General features: G+C 44.5%; 1 protein-coding gene across 2 annotated transcripts in view; it reads right to left on the bottom strand.

The window, feature by feature from the left end:
- Positions 1–16,830, bottom strand: part of LOC124039427 (contactin-associated protein-like 5) — a 132,778-nt gene that overhangs the window by 11,152 nt on the left and 104,796 nt on the right. For both annotated transcript variants that reach the window (XM_046359429.1, XM_046366951.1), the window contains exons 14-17: positions 5,138–5,294; positions 4,765–4,892; positions 4,456–4,626; positions 2,099–2,317 (exon numbers count right to left, since the gene is read on the bottom strand). In XM_046359429.1, coding sequence (XP_046215385.1) covers positions 2,099–2,317; positions 4,456–4,626; positions 4,765–4,892; positions 5,138–5,294 — 675 coding nt within the window. The remainder of the gene's footprint in view (positions 1–2,098; positions 2,318–4,455; positions 4,627–4,764; positions 4,893–5,137; positions 5,295–16,830) is intronic.

The raw sequence follows: 16,830 nt of genomic DNA, 5'->3' as shown, positions 1-16,830 counted from the left end.
CACAAACAGTTGGCTGTTGAGCGTGAGACCAAGGCTGTGAGACCAGGCCAGTCCTACCCACAAAGCCTGTTTGAAGGGCAGCTTTTTTCCATCTACGTAACATTGCAAAAATCAGAAGCTTTCTGTCCAAAATGATGCAGAAAAATTAATCCATGCTTTTGTCACTTCTAGGTTAGACTACTGCAATGCTCTACTTTCTGGCTACCCGGCTAAAGCACTAAATAAACTTCAGTTAGTGCTAAATATGGCTGCTAGAATCCTGACTAGATCCCAAAAATGTGATCATATTACTCCAGTGCTAGCCTCCCTACACTGGCTTCCTGTTAAGGCAAGGGCTGATTTCAAGGTATTACTGCTAACCTACAAAACATTACATGGGCTTGCTCCTACCTATCTTTCTGATTTGGTCCTGCCGTACATACCTACACGTAGGTCACAAGATGCAGGCCTCCTAATTGTCCCTAGAATTTTTAAGCAAACAGCTGGAGGCAGGGCTTTCCCCTATAGAGCTCCATTTTTATGAAATGGTCTGCCTACCCATGTGAGAGACGCAGACTCGGTCTCAACCTTTAAGTCTTTACTGAAGACTCATCTCTTCAGTGGGTCATATGAGTGTAGTCTGGCCCAGGAGTGTGAAGGTGAACGGAAAGGCTCTGGAGCAACGAACCGCCCTTGCTGTCTCTGCCTGGCCGGTTCCCCTCTGTCTCTGCCTGGCCGGTTCCCCTCTCTCCACTGGGATTCTCTGCCTCTAACCCTATTACAGGGGCTGAGTCACTGGCTTACTGGCGCTCTTTCATGTCGTCCCTAGGAGGGGTGCATCACTTGAGTGGGTTGAGTCACTGACATGATCTTCCTGTCTGGGTTGGGGCCCCCCCTTCAGTTGTGGAGGAGATCTTTGTGGGCTATACTCGGCTTTGTCTCAGGATGGTAAGTTGATGGTTGAAGATATCCCTCTAGTGGTGTGGGGGCTGTGCTTTGGCAAAGTGTGTGGGGTTATATTCTTCCTGTTTGGCCCTGTCCGGGGGTATCATCGGATGAGGCCACAGTGTCTTCTGACGCCTCCTGTCTCATCCTCCAGTATTTATGCTGCAGTAGTTTATGTGTCGGGGGGCTAGGGTCAGTTTGTTATATCTGGAGTACTTCTCCTGTCCTATTCGGTGTCCTGTTTGAATTTAAGTATGCTCTCTCTAATTCTCTTTATTTCTCTCTCTCGGAGGACTTGAGCCCTAGGAACATGCCTCAGGACCACCTGGCATGATGACTCCTTGCTGTCTCCAGTCCACCTGGCCGTGCTGCTGCTCCAGTTTCCAGTTTCACCTGTTCACTGTTCTGTCCAATAACATTTGACTAATGCTGGTCATTTATGAACATTTGAACATCTTGGCCATGTATAATATCCACCTGGCACAACCTGTTCACCGGACGTGCTACCTGTCCAAGACCTGCTGTTTGCAACTTTCTAGAGACAGCAGGAATGGTAGAGATCCTCTCAATGATCGGCTATGAAAAGCCAACTGACATTTACTCCTGAGGTGCTGACTTGCTGCACCCTCGCAAACTACTGTGATTATTATTATTTGAACATGCTGGTCATTTATGAACATTTGAACATCTTGGCCATGTTTTGTTATAATCTCCACCCGGCACAGCCAGAAGAGGACTGGCCACCCCTCATAGCCTGGTTCCTCTCTAGGTTTCTTCCTAGGTTTTGGCCTTCTAAGCAGTTTTTCCTAGCCACCGTGATTCTACACCTGCATTGCATGCTATTTGGGGTTTTAGGCTGGTTTTCTATACAGCACTTTGAGATAACAGCTGATGTACGAAGGGCTATATAAATAAATTTGATTTGATTTGAACAGCTGGCTGTTGAGACTGAGACTAAGGCTGAGACCAGGCCAGTCCTACCCACAAAAAGCTGGTTGTTGAAACTGAAACTACGGCTGTGAGGCCAGGCCTACCCACAAACAGCTGGCTGTTGAGACTGAGACTATGAGGCCAGTCCTACCCACAAACAGCTGGCTGTTGAGACTGAGATATGAGGCCAGTCCTACCCACAAACAGCTGGCTGTTGAGAATGAGACTATGAAGCCAGTCCTACCCACAAACAGCTGGCTGTTGAGCCGGAGGCGGAGGTGGCCCTCAGATGGAGCTTCCAGGAAGCGCAGGGGTAGCTGGTCCACCTGCAGGGAGGCCTCCTTCACGCTGCGCTCCGCCCTCACATAGTGCCACTGCCTGTCATTCAGGGGTACGTGGGACTTGACGGCCAGGTCCACCAGCCCGTTTCCCACGTCAAAGGAGAACGTCACCACGGACGGAGCTGAGGCAACAGAACAGGGACACAAGCTGACAGTCAGGTCGCAGAGAACTCATCCTTCAAACATTCATTCTCGTTCTCCCTCTCTCTCTCATTTCAATTTAAGGTCTTTATTTGCATAGGAAACATATGTTAACATTGCCAAAGCAAGTGAACTAGATAAACAAAAGTGAAATAAACAATACAAATGTACAGTAGACATTACACTCACAAAGGTTGAATAAAGACATTACAAATGACACATTATGTGCAAATAGTACAAAAGGGGAAATAAATAAACATAAATATGGGTTGTATTTACAATGATGTTTGTTCTTCACTGGTTACCCTTTTCTTGTGGCAACAGGTCGCAAATCTTGCTGCTGTGATGGCACACTGTGGTATTTCAACCAATAGAAATGGGACTTGGCTTTGTTTTCAAATTCTTTGTGGATCTGTGTAATCTGAGGGAAATATGGTCATACACGTGGCAGGAGGTTAGGAAGTGCAGCTCCGTTTCCACTTCATTTTGTGGGCAGAGTGCAAATAACCTGTCTTCTCTTGAGAGCCAGGTCTGCCTACCGTGGCCTTTCTCAATAGCAAGGCTATGCTCACGAATCAAAGCTTTGCTTAAGTTTCGGTCAGTAACAGTGGTCAGGTATTCTTCCATGGTGTGCTCTCTGTTTAGGGCCAAATAGCATTTTAGTTTGCTCAGTTTCTTTGTTAATTCTTTCCAATATGTCAAGTAATTATCGTTTTGTTATCTCATGATTTGGTTGGGTCTAATTGTGTTGCTGTCTCTCTCTCTCTTTTTCTCTAGGCACGTGGCTTATTTTCTGATCTCCATTTGATTACCTTGTTGTTAGTGGAATTATACATTTCTTTTCAAAGCTAAGTTGACAGCAAGATGATATAGTGCTGTAAGTAAGTTGACAGCTTGATGATATAGTGCTGTAGCTAAGTTGACAGCTTGATGATATAGTGCTGTAAGTAAGTTGACAGCTTGATGATATAGTGCTGTAAGTAAGTTGACAGCTTGATGATATAGTGCTGTAGCTAAGTTGACAGCTTGATGATATAGTGCTGTAACTAAGTTGACAGCTTGATGATATAGTGCTGTAGCTAAGTTGACAGCTTGATGATATAGTCCTTTAACTAAGTTGACAGCTTGATGATATAGTGCTGTAGCTAAGTTGACAGCTTGATGATATAGTGCTGTAGCTAAGTTGACAGCTTGATGATATAGTGCTGTAACAAAGTTGACAGTTTGATGATATAGTGCTGTAGCTAAGTTGACAGCTTGATGATATAGTGCTGTAGCTAAGTTGACAGCTTGATGATATAGTGCTGTAGCTAAGTTGACAGCTTGATGATATAGTGCTGTAAGTAAGTTGACAGCTTGATGATATAGTGCTGTAAGTAAGTTGACAGCTTGATGATATAGTGCTGTAGCTAAGTTGACAGCTTGATGATATAGTGCTGTAACTAAGTTGACAGCTTGATGATATAGTGCTGTAGCTAAGTTGACAGCTTGATGATATAGTGCTGTAAGTAAGTTGACAGCTTGATGATATAGTGCTGTAGCTAAGTTGACAGCTTGATGATATAGTGCTGTAGCTAAGTTGACAGCTTGATGATATAGTGCTGTAAGTAAGTTGACAGCTTGATGATATAGTGCTGTAGCTAAGTTGACAGCTTGATGATATAGTGCTGTAACTAAGTTGACAGCTTGATGATATAGTGCTGTAGCTAAGTTGACAGCTTGATGATATAGTGCTGTAGCTAAGTTGACAGCTTGATGATATAGTGCTGTAAGTAAGTTGACAGCTTGATGATATAGTGCTGTAGCTAAGTTGACAGCTTGATGATATAGTGCTGTAACTAAGTTGACAGCTTGATGATATAGTGCTGTAGCTAAGTTGACAGCTTGATGATATAGTCCTTTAACTAAGTTGACAGCTTGATGATATAGTAACTAAGTTGACTGTAATTGTACTTTATTATACATCTTATAATTTGGATTATCAAGTGTAAGTCTGCTTGGAATGTGTATGTGTGCATGTATGCGTATGAGTGTGTGTGTGTGTGGGAGTGTGTGTTTTGTGTCTGTGTGTGGCATTCTCATGCTTGTGTGAGTGTGTGTGTGTGGTCCACAGACTCACAGCTGAGCTCCACTCTAATGAAGTCCTTGAGGCCCACGTTCTCCAGGAAGACTCCTGAGGGAGCGCTGGTCTTGAAGTAGAAGGAGATGTCAGCGCTGAGCTCTGCCTGGAGGGTGGGGAAGTGCAGGTAGGATGACTCCTGGTAGAAGGACGCTGCATTCCACACAGACTCTAGAAAACAGGAAATACACGTATTTTCTAAGTTTGAACACAATCAATAGTTACTCAGCATTTTGCATGGAAAAACAAGGATGTTCAAAGGGACCATCTGTAAGATAAAAATGTTACAAAATAAAACAGTTCACCTACTGTCGCCATAACAACGCAGCGGGCCGATTCTGTAGAGCGCCTCAGAGCCAGTTCTGTTGGTGTCTCCAATCACGATCTCACTCACTGGTAAGTGCTCTTTGTAAGAAAGTACTCCTGTGTCATTAGCCCTGCAATAGACAGACAGGAGAGTATGCTCTCTGTGGAAGGAATCAAACAATGATGAACCCCTCCCACCACTGTCATGACCCACTTAAGCTGATACATTTGGTCTCTTCCAGAAAATCTCCATCTGACACAAGGTAATATACTGAATACTGCTAAAATGTAGAAATATAGATGGACAAGCACAAGACAATTTGTAGCTAAATCATATTGATGGACAGTAGACAGAGAGACATATTTGCCTAGTTACCATGAGTCTGTGTCGGCATCACAGTTGCAGAAGTAGTTCATGTCCATGCAGTTCTCCTCCAGGCTGCAGGAGCACTGCTGAACACCTGGCAGGAAGCCTCCCCAGTAGGTCCGTCTCTCTCCACCCTGGTCCACCCACCAGGACAGAGGGCTGCCATCTGGACCAGTCACAGGATTACAATTAGGTCCACATGTAGAGAAACAGAATCTGCACAGTGAATGTGATTAGAGCCCTGGGCATCTTTTGGTATCCCATGGCATTGTGTCAATGAGTCCTCAGTGATGTCAGTTAGACTCACAGGGCTCATTTCCTGGAGCATCTGTAAGTGGCCCTGCTACAGTCTTCTGTCCCACAACATGACTCTGCCTGAGAGACACTACAGGCCTGCAGGAAGTATCCTCTCAGCCCTTAGACTGTACTTTTAACACAGGAGGGTGGTGGGAGGGTGGGGACCATATAATGGGATGTAATGAGTAATGTAATGAGAGTCATTTGAAGTGTGGTCATGGGGGGTTTGTGACAGTGGTGCTATTCAAGTCACACTGCCTGACTCTGACAGTGTATTTTGTGGGATAACCGATTACACAGCGTCAAAGCTTGATATCCAGTATTCTTCTGCCTTTGTTCATCATGTCAAATTTACATTGTTACTCAATTGAAACAAAACTGAATAGAATAAAAATGGTTTAGGGAATAACAAATTATATGGAAATAAGATGAATTGTTTGGGAGGATTGTCGTCGTACATTCACAAATCAACTTGATGCCTTTGCTCATGAGCTGTGCGGCCGTTACCCTGAACCGGATTTTTTACAGGGTCATTAGAAAAAATGATAATTGCCGTGACCTAGCTCAATATCTAGGCGCCAGATAAGAATGAGACTTTCCACCTTTCGGACTGAATAAGTTTGTAGGGGCAACAGTTTTGATTAAATGTACATCTTATCGCTCTCACATGCTAATTTGTGTCCATTAAGAACCAATGATGGGCTACCTTTTTGAAGCACTTCTGACAATGCTATAATCTTTTCAGCTAAATCTCAGAGTTCTAAAACCGGACCAAAGCACTTGGGTTGTACAGCAACAGCGCTAGTAGCTAGCTAACACCAGTCGGATGAGAGGCAAGCTACAAGCAAAGGAAGCTAGCTATATTTTGTTATGGAAGGTTTTTCAAGTCAACTGTGTAAAATGTTGGCCTTGATACTTGTGTGTAATCAGAGTACAAACAAATAAGCAAAAACAAGATAGTGAACATCCGAGCGTTGATAATGTTAGTTATTGCTAGTCCTTGCCTGTTATTGCTCGAACCAGGGACCCTCTGCACACATCGACTGCCTCACAGCATTGCTTCCATCCCTCTCCTCGATGCTTCGAGGGTGACTGTTGTTGATGTATGCAGAGGGTCCCTGGATCGAGCCTAGGTAGGGGTGAGGAGAGGTAAGGAAGCAATGCTGTTACATTCCCAGCCAACACAGCAAATGTAATAGTTCTCCGCCCCTACCTAGGCTTGAACCAGGGACACCCTGCACACATCAACAACTGACACCCTCGAAGCATTGTTACCTATCACGCAACAAAAGCCATGGCCCTGGCAGCGCAAGGGAAACAACTACTTCAAGGTCTCAGAGTAAGTGACATGTCACCTATTGAAAGGATATTAGCGCGCACTAGCTAGCCATTTCACACCAGTTACACAATCTAATCGTAGTCGCTGTACTCATAATATATAGGATAACTATTGCCTTATAGTGAGGACTGCCATGTTGCAAGCACAGCTTCAGATGCAATTGTTAGGCAAGGGCAAGTTAAGCAACGAGTCGGAGTCAGAGGACAAGCCTTCTCAGGTGTCTCCTAAAACCCGTTATGGGGTCTGAGCCGCCGAAGCCTCCCACCAATAGCTCTGACAAATTGAAAACCCTAGTCATTGCCGACTCCATTAGCATTAGACTTTAAAAAATAATCATCCATACACTGTTTACCAGGGGGCAGGGCTACCGACGTAAAGGCTAATCTAAAGATGGTGCTGGCTAAGGCTAAAACTGGTGAGAGTATAGGGATATTGTTTAACCATGTCGGCGGAGGAGATCTTCATGGGCTATACTCAGCCTTGTCTCAGGGTAGTAAGTTGGTGGTCTGTTGATATCCCTCTAGAGGTGTGGGGGCTGTGCTTTGGCAAAGTGGGTGGGGTTATATCCTGCCTGGTTGGCCCTGTCTGGAGGAATTGTTGGACAAGACCATAGTGTCCCCTGACCCACCCCTGTCTCAGTCTCCATTATCTATGTTGCAATAGTCTATGTGGTCAGTCTGTTACATCTGGTGTAAATCTCCTGTCATATCTGGTGTTTTGTTTGAATTTAGGTATGCACCCTCTAATTTTCTCTCTCCCCCTCCTGGCTGTCCCCAGGCCACCTGGTTGTGCTAGTGCTCCAGTTTCAGCTGTTCTGCCTGCGGTTAGGGAACCCTGACATGTTCACCGGATGTGCTACCTTGTGACGGACCTGCTGTTTTTGACTCACTCTATCGCTCTACCACACCTGTTGTCTCGACCTCTGAATGCTCAGCAATGAAAAGCCAACTGACATTTACTCCTGAGATACTGAGCTGCCAACTGACCTGCACCCTCTACAACCACTGTGATATTATCTGACCCTGCTGGTCCCCCTGCTGGTCATCTATGAACGTTATAACAAAGGACTGGCCACCCCTCAGAGCCTGGTTCCTCTCTAGGCTTCTTCCTAGGTTCCTGTCTTTCTAGGGAGTTTTTCCAAGTCACCATGCTTCTACATCTGCATTGCTTGCTGTTTGGGGTTTTAGGCTGGGTTTCTGTATAGCACCTTTTGATTGATTGATGAACAACAAACTTTGGGAAATGCCATGTTGCTAGTGTATAATACATGCAATGGGCATTGATCATTTTCCATTGCCTTTAGCTAACGTTACTCCATATAAATTTGGCTTGTGAAAGTATTCATCCCCCTTGGCATTTTTCCTATTTTGTTGCCTTACAACCTGGAAGTAAAATTGATTTATGTGGGGGTTTGTATCATTTGATTTACACAACATGCCTACCACTTTGAAGACGCAAAATATTTTTTCTTGTGAAACAGACAAGAAATAAGACACAAACTGAAAACTTGAGAGTATACAGTGCCTTGTGAAAGTATTCGGCCCCCTTGAACTCTGCGACCTTTTGCCACATTTCAGGCTTCAAACGCAAATATATAAAACTGTATTTTTTGTGAAGAGTCAACAACAAGTGGGACACAATCATGAAGTGGAACGACATTTATTGGATATTTCAAACTTTTATAACAATTCAAAAACTGAAAAATTGGGCGTGCAAAATTATTCAGCCCCTTTACTTTCAGTGCAGCAAACTCTCTCCAGAAGTTCAGTGAGGATCTCTGAATGATCCAATGTTGACCTAAATGACTAATGATGATAAATACAATCCACCTGTGAGTAATCAAGTCTCCGTATAAATGCACCTGCACTGTGATAGTCTCAGAGGTCCGTTAAAAGCGCAGAGAGCATCATGAAGAACAAGGAACACACCAGGCAGGTCCGAGATACTGTTGTGAAGAAGTTTAAAGCCGGATTTGGATACAAAAAGATTTCCAAAGCTTTAAACATCCCAAGGAGCACTGTGCAAGCTATAATGTTGAAATGGAAGGAGTATCAGACCACTGCAAATCTACCAAGACCTGGCCGTCCCTCTAAACTTTCAGCTCATACAAGGAGAAGACTGATCAGAGATGCAGCCAAGAGGCCCATGATCACTCTGGATGAACTGCAGAGATCTACAGCTGAGGTGGGACACTCTGTCCATAGGACAACAATCAGTCGTATATTGCACAAATCTGGCCTTTATGGAAGAGTGGCAAGAAGAAAGCCATTTCTTAAAGATATCCATAAAAAGTGTCGTTTAAAGTTTGCCACAAGCCACCTGGGAGACACACCAAACATGTGGAAGAAGGTGCTCTGGTCAGATGAAACCAAAATTGAACTTTTTGGCAACAATGCAAAACTTTATGTTTGGTGTAAAAGCAACACAGCTCATCACCCTGAACACACCATTCCCACTGTCAAATATGGTGGTGGCAGCATCATGGTTTGGGCCTGATTTTCTTCAGCAGGGACAGGGAAGATGGTTAAAATGGATGGGAAGATGGATGGAGCCAAATACAGGACCATTCTGGAAGAAAACCTGATGGAGTCTGCAAAAGACCTGAGACTGGGACAGAGATTTGTCTTCCAACAAGACAATGATCCAAAACATAAAGCAAAATCTACAATGGAATGGTTCAAAAATAAACATATCCAGGTGTTAGAATGGCCAAGTCAAAGTCCAGACCTGAATCCAATCGAGAATCTGTGGAAAGAACTGAAAACTGCTGTTCACAAATGCTCTCCATTCAACCTCACTGAGCTCAAGCTGTTTTGCAAGGAGGAATGGGAAAACATTTCAGTCTCTCGAAGTGCAAAACTGATACAGACATACCCCAAGCGACTTACAGCTGTAATCGCAGGAAAAGGTGGCGCTACAAAGTATTAACTTAAGGGGGCTGAATAATTTTGAACGCCCAATTTTTCAGTTTTTGATTTGTTAAAAAGGTTTGATCTATCCAATAAATGTTGTTCCACTTCATGATTGTGTCCCACTTGTTGTTGATTCTTCACAAAAAAAATACCGTTTTATATCTTTGTTTGAAGCCTGAAATGTGGCAAAAGTTTGCAAAGTTCAAGGGGGCCGAATACCTTCGCAAGGCACTGTATAACTATTCACCCCCCCAAAGGCAATACTTTGTAAAGCCACATTTTGCAGCAATTACAGCTGCAAGTGTCTTGGGGTATGTCTCTATAAGCTTGGCACATCTCGCTATTGGGATTGTTGCCCATTCTTCAAAGCAAAACTGCTCCTGCTCCTTCAAGTTGGATGGGTTCCACTGTTTGACTAGGCCCTTCCAATACATGTTAATGTTTTCCCTTAAACCACTCAAGTGTTGATTTAGCAGTATGCTTAGGGTCATTGTCCTGTTGGAAGGTGAACCTCCGTCCCAGTCTCAAATCTCTGGAAGACTGAAACATGTTTCCTTCACGAATTTCCCTGTATTTAGCGCCGTCCATCATTCATTCAATTCTTACCAGTTTCCCAGTCCCTGCTGATGAAAAACACCCCCACAGCATGATGGTGTTCTCGGGGTGATGAGAGGTGTTGGGTTTGCCTCAGATATAGCGTTTTCCTTGATGGCCACAAGCTCAGTTTAGGTCTCATCTGACCAGAGTACCTTCTTCCATATGTTTGGGGAGTCACCCACATGCCTTTTGGCGAACAACAAATGTGTTTGCTTATTATTTTTTTAAAGAAATTGCTTTTTTTCTGGCCTCTCCTCCTTATAGCCCAGCTCTGTGGAGTGTATTGCTTAAAGTGTTCCTATGAACAGATACTCCAATCTCCTCTGTCAAGCTTTGCATCTCCTTCAGGGTTATTTTTGGTCTCTTTGTTGCCTCACTGATGAATGTCCTCCTTGTTTGGTCTGTGAGTTTTGGTGGGCGGCCCTCTCTTGGCAGGTTTTTGTTGTGGTGCCATATTCTTTCCATTCTTTAATAATGGATTTAATGGTGCTCAGTGGGATGTTCAAAGTTTCAGATATTTTTTTATAACCCAACCTTGATCTGTACTTCTCCACAACTTCGTCCCTGACCTGTTTAGAGAGCTCCTTGGTCTTCATAATGCCACTTTCCTGGTGGTGCCCCTTGCTTAGTGATGTTGCAGACTCTGGGGCCTTCCAGAACAGCTGGATATATACTGAGATCATGTGACAGATCATGTGACACTTAAAAAAGTTCACCTGTGTTCAATCGAACTAATTATGTAACTTCTGACGGTAATTGGTTGCACCAGATCTTATTTAGGGGCTTCATAGCAAAGGGGGTGAATACATGAATACATATCTACACACTACTTTCCAGCTAAATTTCTTTTTATAATAATAATTAATTTCACTTCACCAATTTGGACATTCATGTACATTACATGAAATTCAAATAAAAAACAATTTAAATTACAGGTCGTAATGCAACAAAATATGAAAAATGCCAATGGGGGTGAATATTTTCGCAAGTCACTGTACTAGTCAACCTGGCTTGCTTAGCAATATAGCTAGCTAGAGTTACAGCCATTACCTTATGCATTGATTCAGTATGCACCCTCTGTTAATGCAATTTCTCTTCTGACATCAAATCAAAATCAGATCAAATGTTATTTGTCACATGCACTGAATACAACAGGTGTAAGACCTTAAAATGCTTATTGCATTAAATGCTTATTTACTAGCCCTTAATCAACAATGCAGTTCAATAAAGAGTTAAGAAAATATTTACTAAATGAACTAAAGTTATACAATAAAATGAAAAAATTAACAGAATAAACTAAAAATAACAAGGCTATAAATAGGTGCTACCAGTACCGAGTCAATGTGCAGGTGGGTACAGGTTAGTCAAGGTAATAATCCAAATGTGCGCTGACCGATTAATACAGTGTAAAGTTACTATTTCTGAAAACCTGAAGTTGCCATCCAAGTAAAAAGTAGCCAGGGGTGTGCGGGTGAACATTCTTGCATTCAACACCAACATCTTTGCTTGCGTTGACCTTTGCATATTCAAAAGAAAACACCATGCTTTCTAACCTGGTTAGCAATGTTACCGTTTTCAACACAACATTGTTTTTTATACCAAGCTAAATACAGTGGGGCAAAAAAGTATTTAGTCAGCCACCAATTGTGCAAGTTCTCCCACTTAAAAAGATGAGAGAGGCCTGTAATTTTCATCATAGGTACACTTCAACTACGACAGACAAAATTAGAAAAAAAAGAATATCACATTGTAGGATTTTTAAGGAATTTATTTTCAAATTATGGTGGAAAATAAGTATTTGGACAATAACAAAAGTTTATCTCAATCCTTTTTATATACCCTTTGTTGGCAATGACAGAGGTCAAACGTTTTCTGTAATTCTTCACAAGGTTTTCACACACTGTTGCTGGTATTCCTCCATGCAGATCTCCTCTAGAGCAGTGATGTTTTGGGGCTGTTGCTGGGCAACACGGACTTTCAAGTCCCTCCAAAGATTTTCTATGGGGTTGAGATCTGGAGACTGGCTAGGCCACTCCAGGACCTTGAAATGCTTCTTACGAAGCCACTCCTTCGTTGCCCGGGCGGTGTGTTTGGGAACATTGTCATGCTGAAAGACCGAGCCATGTTTCAGCTTCAATGCCCTTGCTGACGGACGGAGGTTTTCACTCAAAATCTCACGATACATGGCCCCATTCATTCTTTCCTTTACACGGATCAGTCGTCCTGGTCCCTTAGCAGAAAAACAGCCCCAAAGCATGATGTTTACACCCCCATGCTTCACAGTAGGTATGGTGTTCTTTGGATGCAACTCAGCATTCTTTGTCCTCCAAACACGACGAGTTGAGTTCTTACCAAAAAGTTCTATTTTGGTTTCATCTGACCATATGACATTCTCCCAATATTTTTCTGGATCATCCAAATGCTCTCTAGCGAACTTCAGACGGGCCTGGACATGTACTGGCTTAAGCAGGGGGACACGTCTGGCACTGCAGGATTTGAGTCCCTGGTGGCGTAGTGTGTTACTGATGGTAGACTTTGTTACTTTGGTCCCAGCTCTCTACAGGTCATTCACTAGGTCCACCCGTGTGGTTCTGGAATTTTTGCTCACTGTTCTTGTGATCATTTTGACCCCACGGGGTGAGATCTTGCGTGGAGCCCCAGATCGAGGGAGATTATCAGTGGTCTTGTATGTCTTCCATTTCCTAATAATTGCTCCCACAGTTGATTTCTTCAAACCAAGCTGCTTACCTATTGTAGATTCTTCCCAGCATGGTGCAGGTCTACAATTTTGTTTCTGGTGTCCTTTGGCAGCTCTTTGGTCTTGGCCATAGTGGAGTTTGGAGTGTGACTGTTTGAGGATGTGGACAGGTGTCTTTTATACTGATAACAAGTTCAAACAGGTGCCATTAATACAGGTAACGAGTGGAGGACAGAGCAGCGTCTTAAATAAGAACTTACAGGTCTGTGAGAGCCAGAAATCTTGCTTGTTTGTAGGTGACCAAATACTTATTTTCCACCATAATTTGGAAATAAATTCATTAAAAATCCTACAAGATTTTTTTATCATTTTGTCTGTCATAGTTGAAGTGTACCTATGATGAAAATGACAGGCCTCTCTCATCTTTTTAATTGGGAGAACTTGCACAATTGGTGGCTGACTAAATACTTTTTGCCCCACTGTAAATGTCATGAATCCTGTTTCCTGAGTCTGTTTTTTGCCTGTGTTCTGTCCTGGAGTGTTTTTTCCGGCGTCCTGGAACGCACCCTGTCTGGTTGCCGGGCAATGTAGCCAGTTGGGAGTTCTGATTACCCGCACCTGTATCCCATCAGCTATCTGCATACCTGGTCCTGATCATCATCTCTCCTCTTCATAAGCCCGGACCTGACATCCATTCCCTGCCGGATCGTTAGCCATGAACAGTATGTTGTGCCATAGTATCAGCCTCAAGTTGGATAGAATTTGTTTTGTTGTTTTTTACGTATTGCTTGCCTTAAAACTTACCTCCGTTTGTTCTGTCTTCAGTTACTCACCCGGATCATTTACCCCATTCCCGCCTGGTTTTCGGAGGATTCTGCTACCCCATTGGATCCACCTATTTACTCCCATCAACTCACCACCGCTGCCCGCTACGCTACCTGGATATATCTACCCATTCACATTCACTTGTAAATAAATACTCACCTTCTTCTTACTCTCCTTGTCCTGGTCTGCTTCTGGGTTCGATTTTGAAAGACCGTGACAGAACGATCCGGCCAAGGATGAATCCAGCGGACCTGGACTCCGTTTGCCATGCCATTACCCAGCAGGGGAAAACATTGGGACAACACAAGACGGCGCTACAGGAGATAGCGGGTTCAATCCAGAACTTATCTCCTAGCTTGACACAAATCCAGGATCAGCTCAGTTTGCCGGCGATTCATTCACCACCTGTTTCACCCATCTCACCTGCCGTGTCTGGTGTGGTTTCCTTCCGTTAACCCAAGGTACCGACGCCTGATAAATATGAAGAGGATTTGGGAAGATGCCGTTCGTTTCTTATGCAGTGTGGGTTAGTGTTTGATCTGCAGCCCCATGCTTACGCCACTGACAAGGCTAGGATAGCCTTTGTTATTGAACTGTTGCGTGGAAGAGCTCTGGAATGGGCTTCAGCCGTTTGGGAACGACAGGAGACCTGCATGGCTTCATACCAGGAGTTCACGGGAGAGATGAGAAAGCTTTTTGACCATCCAGTCCGAGGTAAGGACGCAGCTAAACGTTTGTTCACTCTTCGCCAAGGAGCTCGCAGTGTGGCAGACTTTATGATCGAGTTCAGGACATTGTCTGTGGAGAGTGGTTGGAATGAGGAGTCACTACAAGCGGCTTTTTACCAGGGGTTGTCGGAGCAACTCAAGGACGAGCTGATATCCTATCCAGAGCCTAGTGACCTAGACAGCTTGGTCACTTTATCTATTTGGGTAGATAATAGAGTCCGAGAGAGAAGGAGGGAGAAGCAGTGGGGTCCATCCAATCAATCAGAAACTCGGTTACCATTCGGTTCAGGAAGTGAACCAGAACGTATTGATCGTTATTCCCCACACGGGATTAGTGGAGGGGTCTTGCCACCAGATCCTGAACCAATGCAAGTGGGGCGACACGGGCTAACTAAAGAGGAGCGCCAACGTAGACGTGAGACCAACAGCTGTCTCTACTGTGGTAGCTCGGGACATTACATCTCCGCTTGTCCACAGCGCCCGTTAAACTGCCCGGCTCGCAAGTTTTGGGAGGAATTTTAGCGAGCCAGTTTCAACCTCTCAAAGATCCTGTCAGACCCCGGTTTCCTGCGACCCTTATGAATAAGGATCAGAGCTTAGAGATGAACGCTTTTATCGATTCAGGTGCCGATGGCAGCTTTATTGATGCCGACTTGGTGGAACAGCTGGGGTTTTCCAAGGAGCAATTGCCGGAAGCCATTGAAGCTACCACTCTGAACGGCAGTAGTCTGGCATGGATCACTATGAGGACTGAACCGGTTAAGATGTTGTTGTCGGGGAATCATTCAGAGTTTATATCCTTCATTCTGTCCTCGCCCCATGTTCCTCTGGTTTTTGGTTACCCCTGGCTGAAGGAACACAATCCCTCGTTTGATTGGGTGACTGGTAAGGTAACTAGTTGGAGCATTGATTGTCATGCTAACTGCCTTAGGACTGCCTGTTCTCCTGCCGTTTCCAGTCAGGTCAGTGACTTTGCTCCTCCTGATTTGTCCCTGGTTCCAGAAACATATCACGAGTTGGGTGAAGTATTCAGTAAACAGAAGGCTCTGTCCCTTCCTCCCCACCGACCTTATGACTGTGCGATTAATCTGTTTCCTGGAGCTGCCTTTCCCAAGGGACGGTTATACAGTATCTCTCGACCTGAACGTGAGGCTTTGGAGACCTACATCAAGGAGTCTCTAGCTGCAGGTCTCATTCGGCCCTCGTCATCACCTCTGGGAGCAGGATTTTTTTTGTGAGCAAGAAGGATGGCTCTCTTCGACCGTGTATTGATTATCTGGGTTTGAATGATATTACGGTCAAGAACAAGTATCCCCTGCCCTTGATGAGCTTGGCTTTCGATTCTTTGCAGGGTGCTACAGTTTTTACGAAGTTTGATTTACGTAAGGCTTATCATTTGGTTCGGATCAAAGAGGGGGACGAGTGGTTGACTGGGTTCAATACTCCATGGGACATTTTGAGTACCAGGTGATGCTGTTTGGACTGACCAACGCTCCTGCTGTGTTCCAAAGTATGGTGAATGACGTTCTGAGAGATATTATTGGTATTTTTGTGTTCGTTTACCTGGATGATATCCTCATCTTCTCGAAGGAGCTTTCTAGCCACGTTCAGCATGTCAAGCAGGTCCTGCAGCGGTTATTGGAGAACTGTCTCTTTGTGAAGGCTGAGAAGTGTGATTTTCACGCCCACACACGACGTCCTTCCTCGTGTACATCATCTCCAGGGGAGAGATCAAGATGGACCAAGAGAAGGATCGGGCAGTTCGGGATTGGGTCCAGCCCGGTACGAGATTGCAGCTCCAGAGATTCCTGGGGTTTGCAAATTTTTATCAGAGGTTTATCCGTGATTACAGCCAGGTGGCCGCCCCTTTAACTGTACTGAGGTCTTGCACCAGAAAGTTCTGTTGGTCTCCTGAGGCAGACCGAGCATTTCTAGATTTGAAGAGCCGATTCACCAACGCCCCGATTCTCTCTCAACCTGACACTTCCCGTCAGTTCGTTGTGGAGGTGGATGCGTCTGATGTGGGGGTGGGCGCCATCCTGTCCCAGCGTAGCTCCACTGACGGTAAACTCCATCCCTGCGCCTTCTACTCTTGTCGTCTTTCTCCAGCTGAAAGAAACTACGATGTGTGTAACCGGGAGCTTCTCGCTGTGAAGCTTGCCTTGGAGGAGTGGCGTCACTGGTTGGAGGGAGTGGAGCAACCGTTTGTGGTCTGGACTGACCACAAGAATCTGGCTTACGTGCAATCGGCTAAACGTCTCAACTCCCGTCAGGCCCGGTGGGCTTTGTTTTTTGGACGCTTCAAT

The sequence above is a fragment of the Oncorhynchus gorbuscha genome, linkage group LG01 (assembly GCF_021184085.1).
Source record: "Oncorhynchus gorbuscha isolate QuinsamMale2020 ecotype Even-year linkage group LG01, OgorEven_v1.0, whole genome shotgun sequence".
Lineage (NCBI taxonomy): Eukaryota > Metazoa > Chordata > Actinopteri > Salmoniformes > Salmonidae > Oncorhynchus > Oncorhynchus gorbuscha.
Note: the sequence above shows the minus strand (reverse complement) of the source record. Positions and strands in the feature narration are given on the sequence as shown.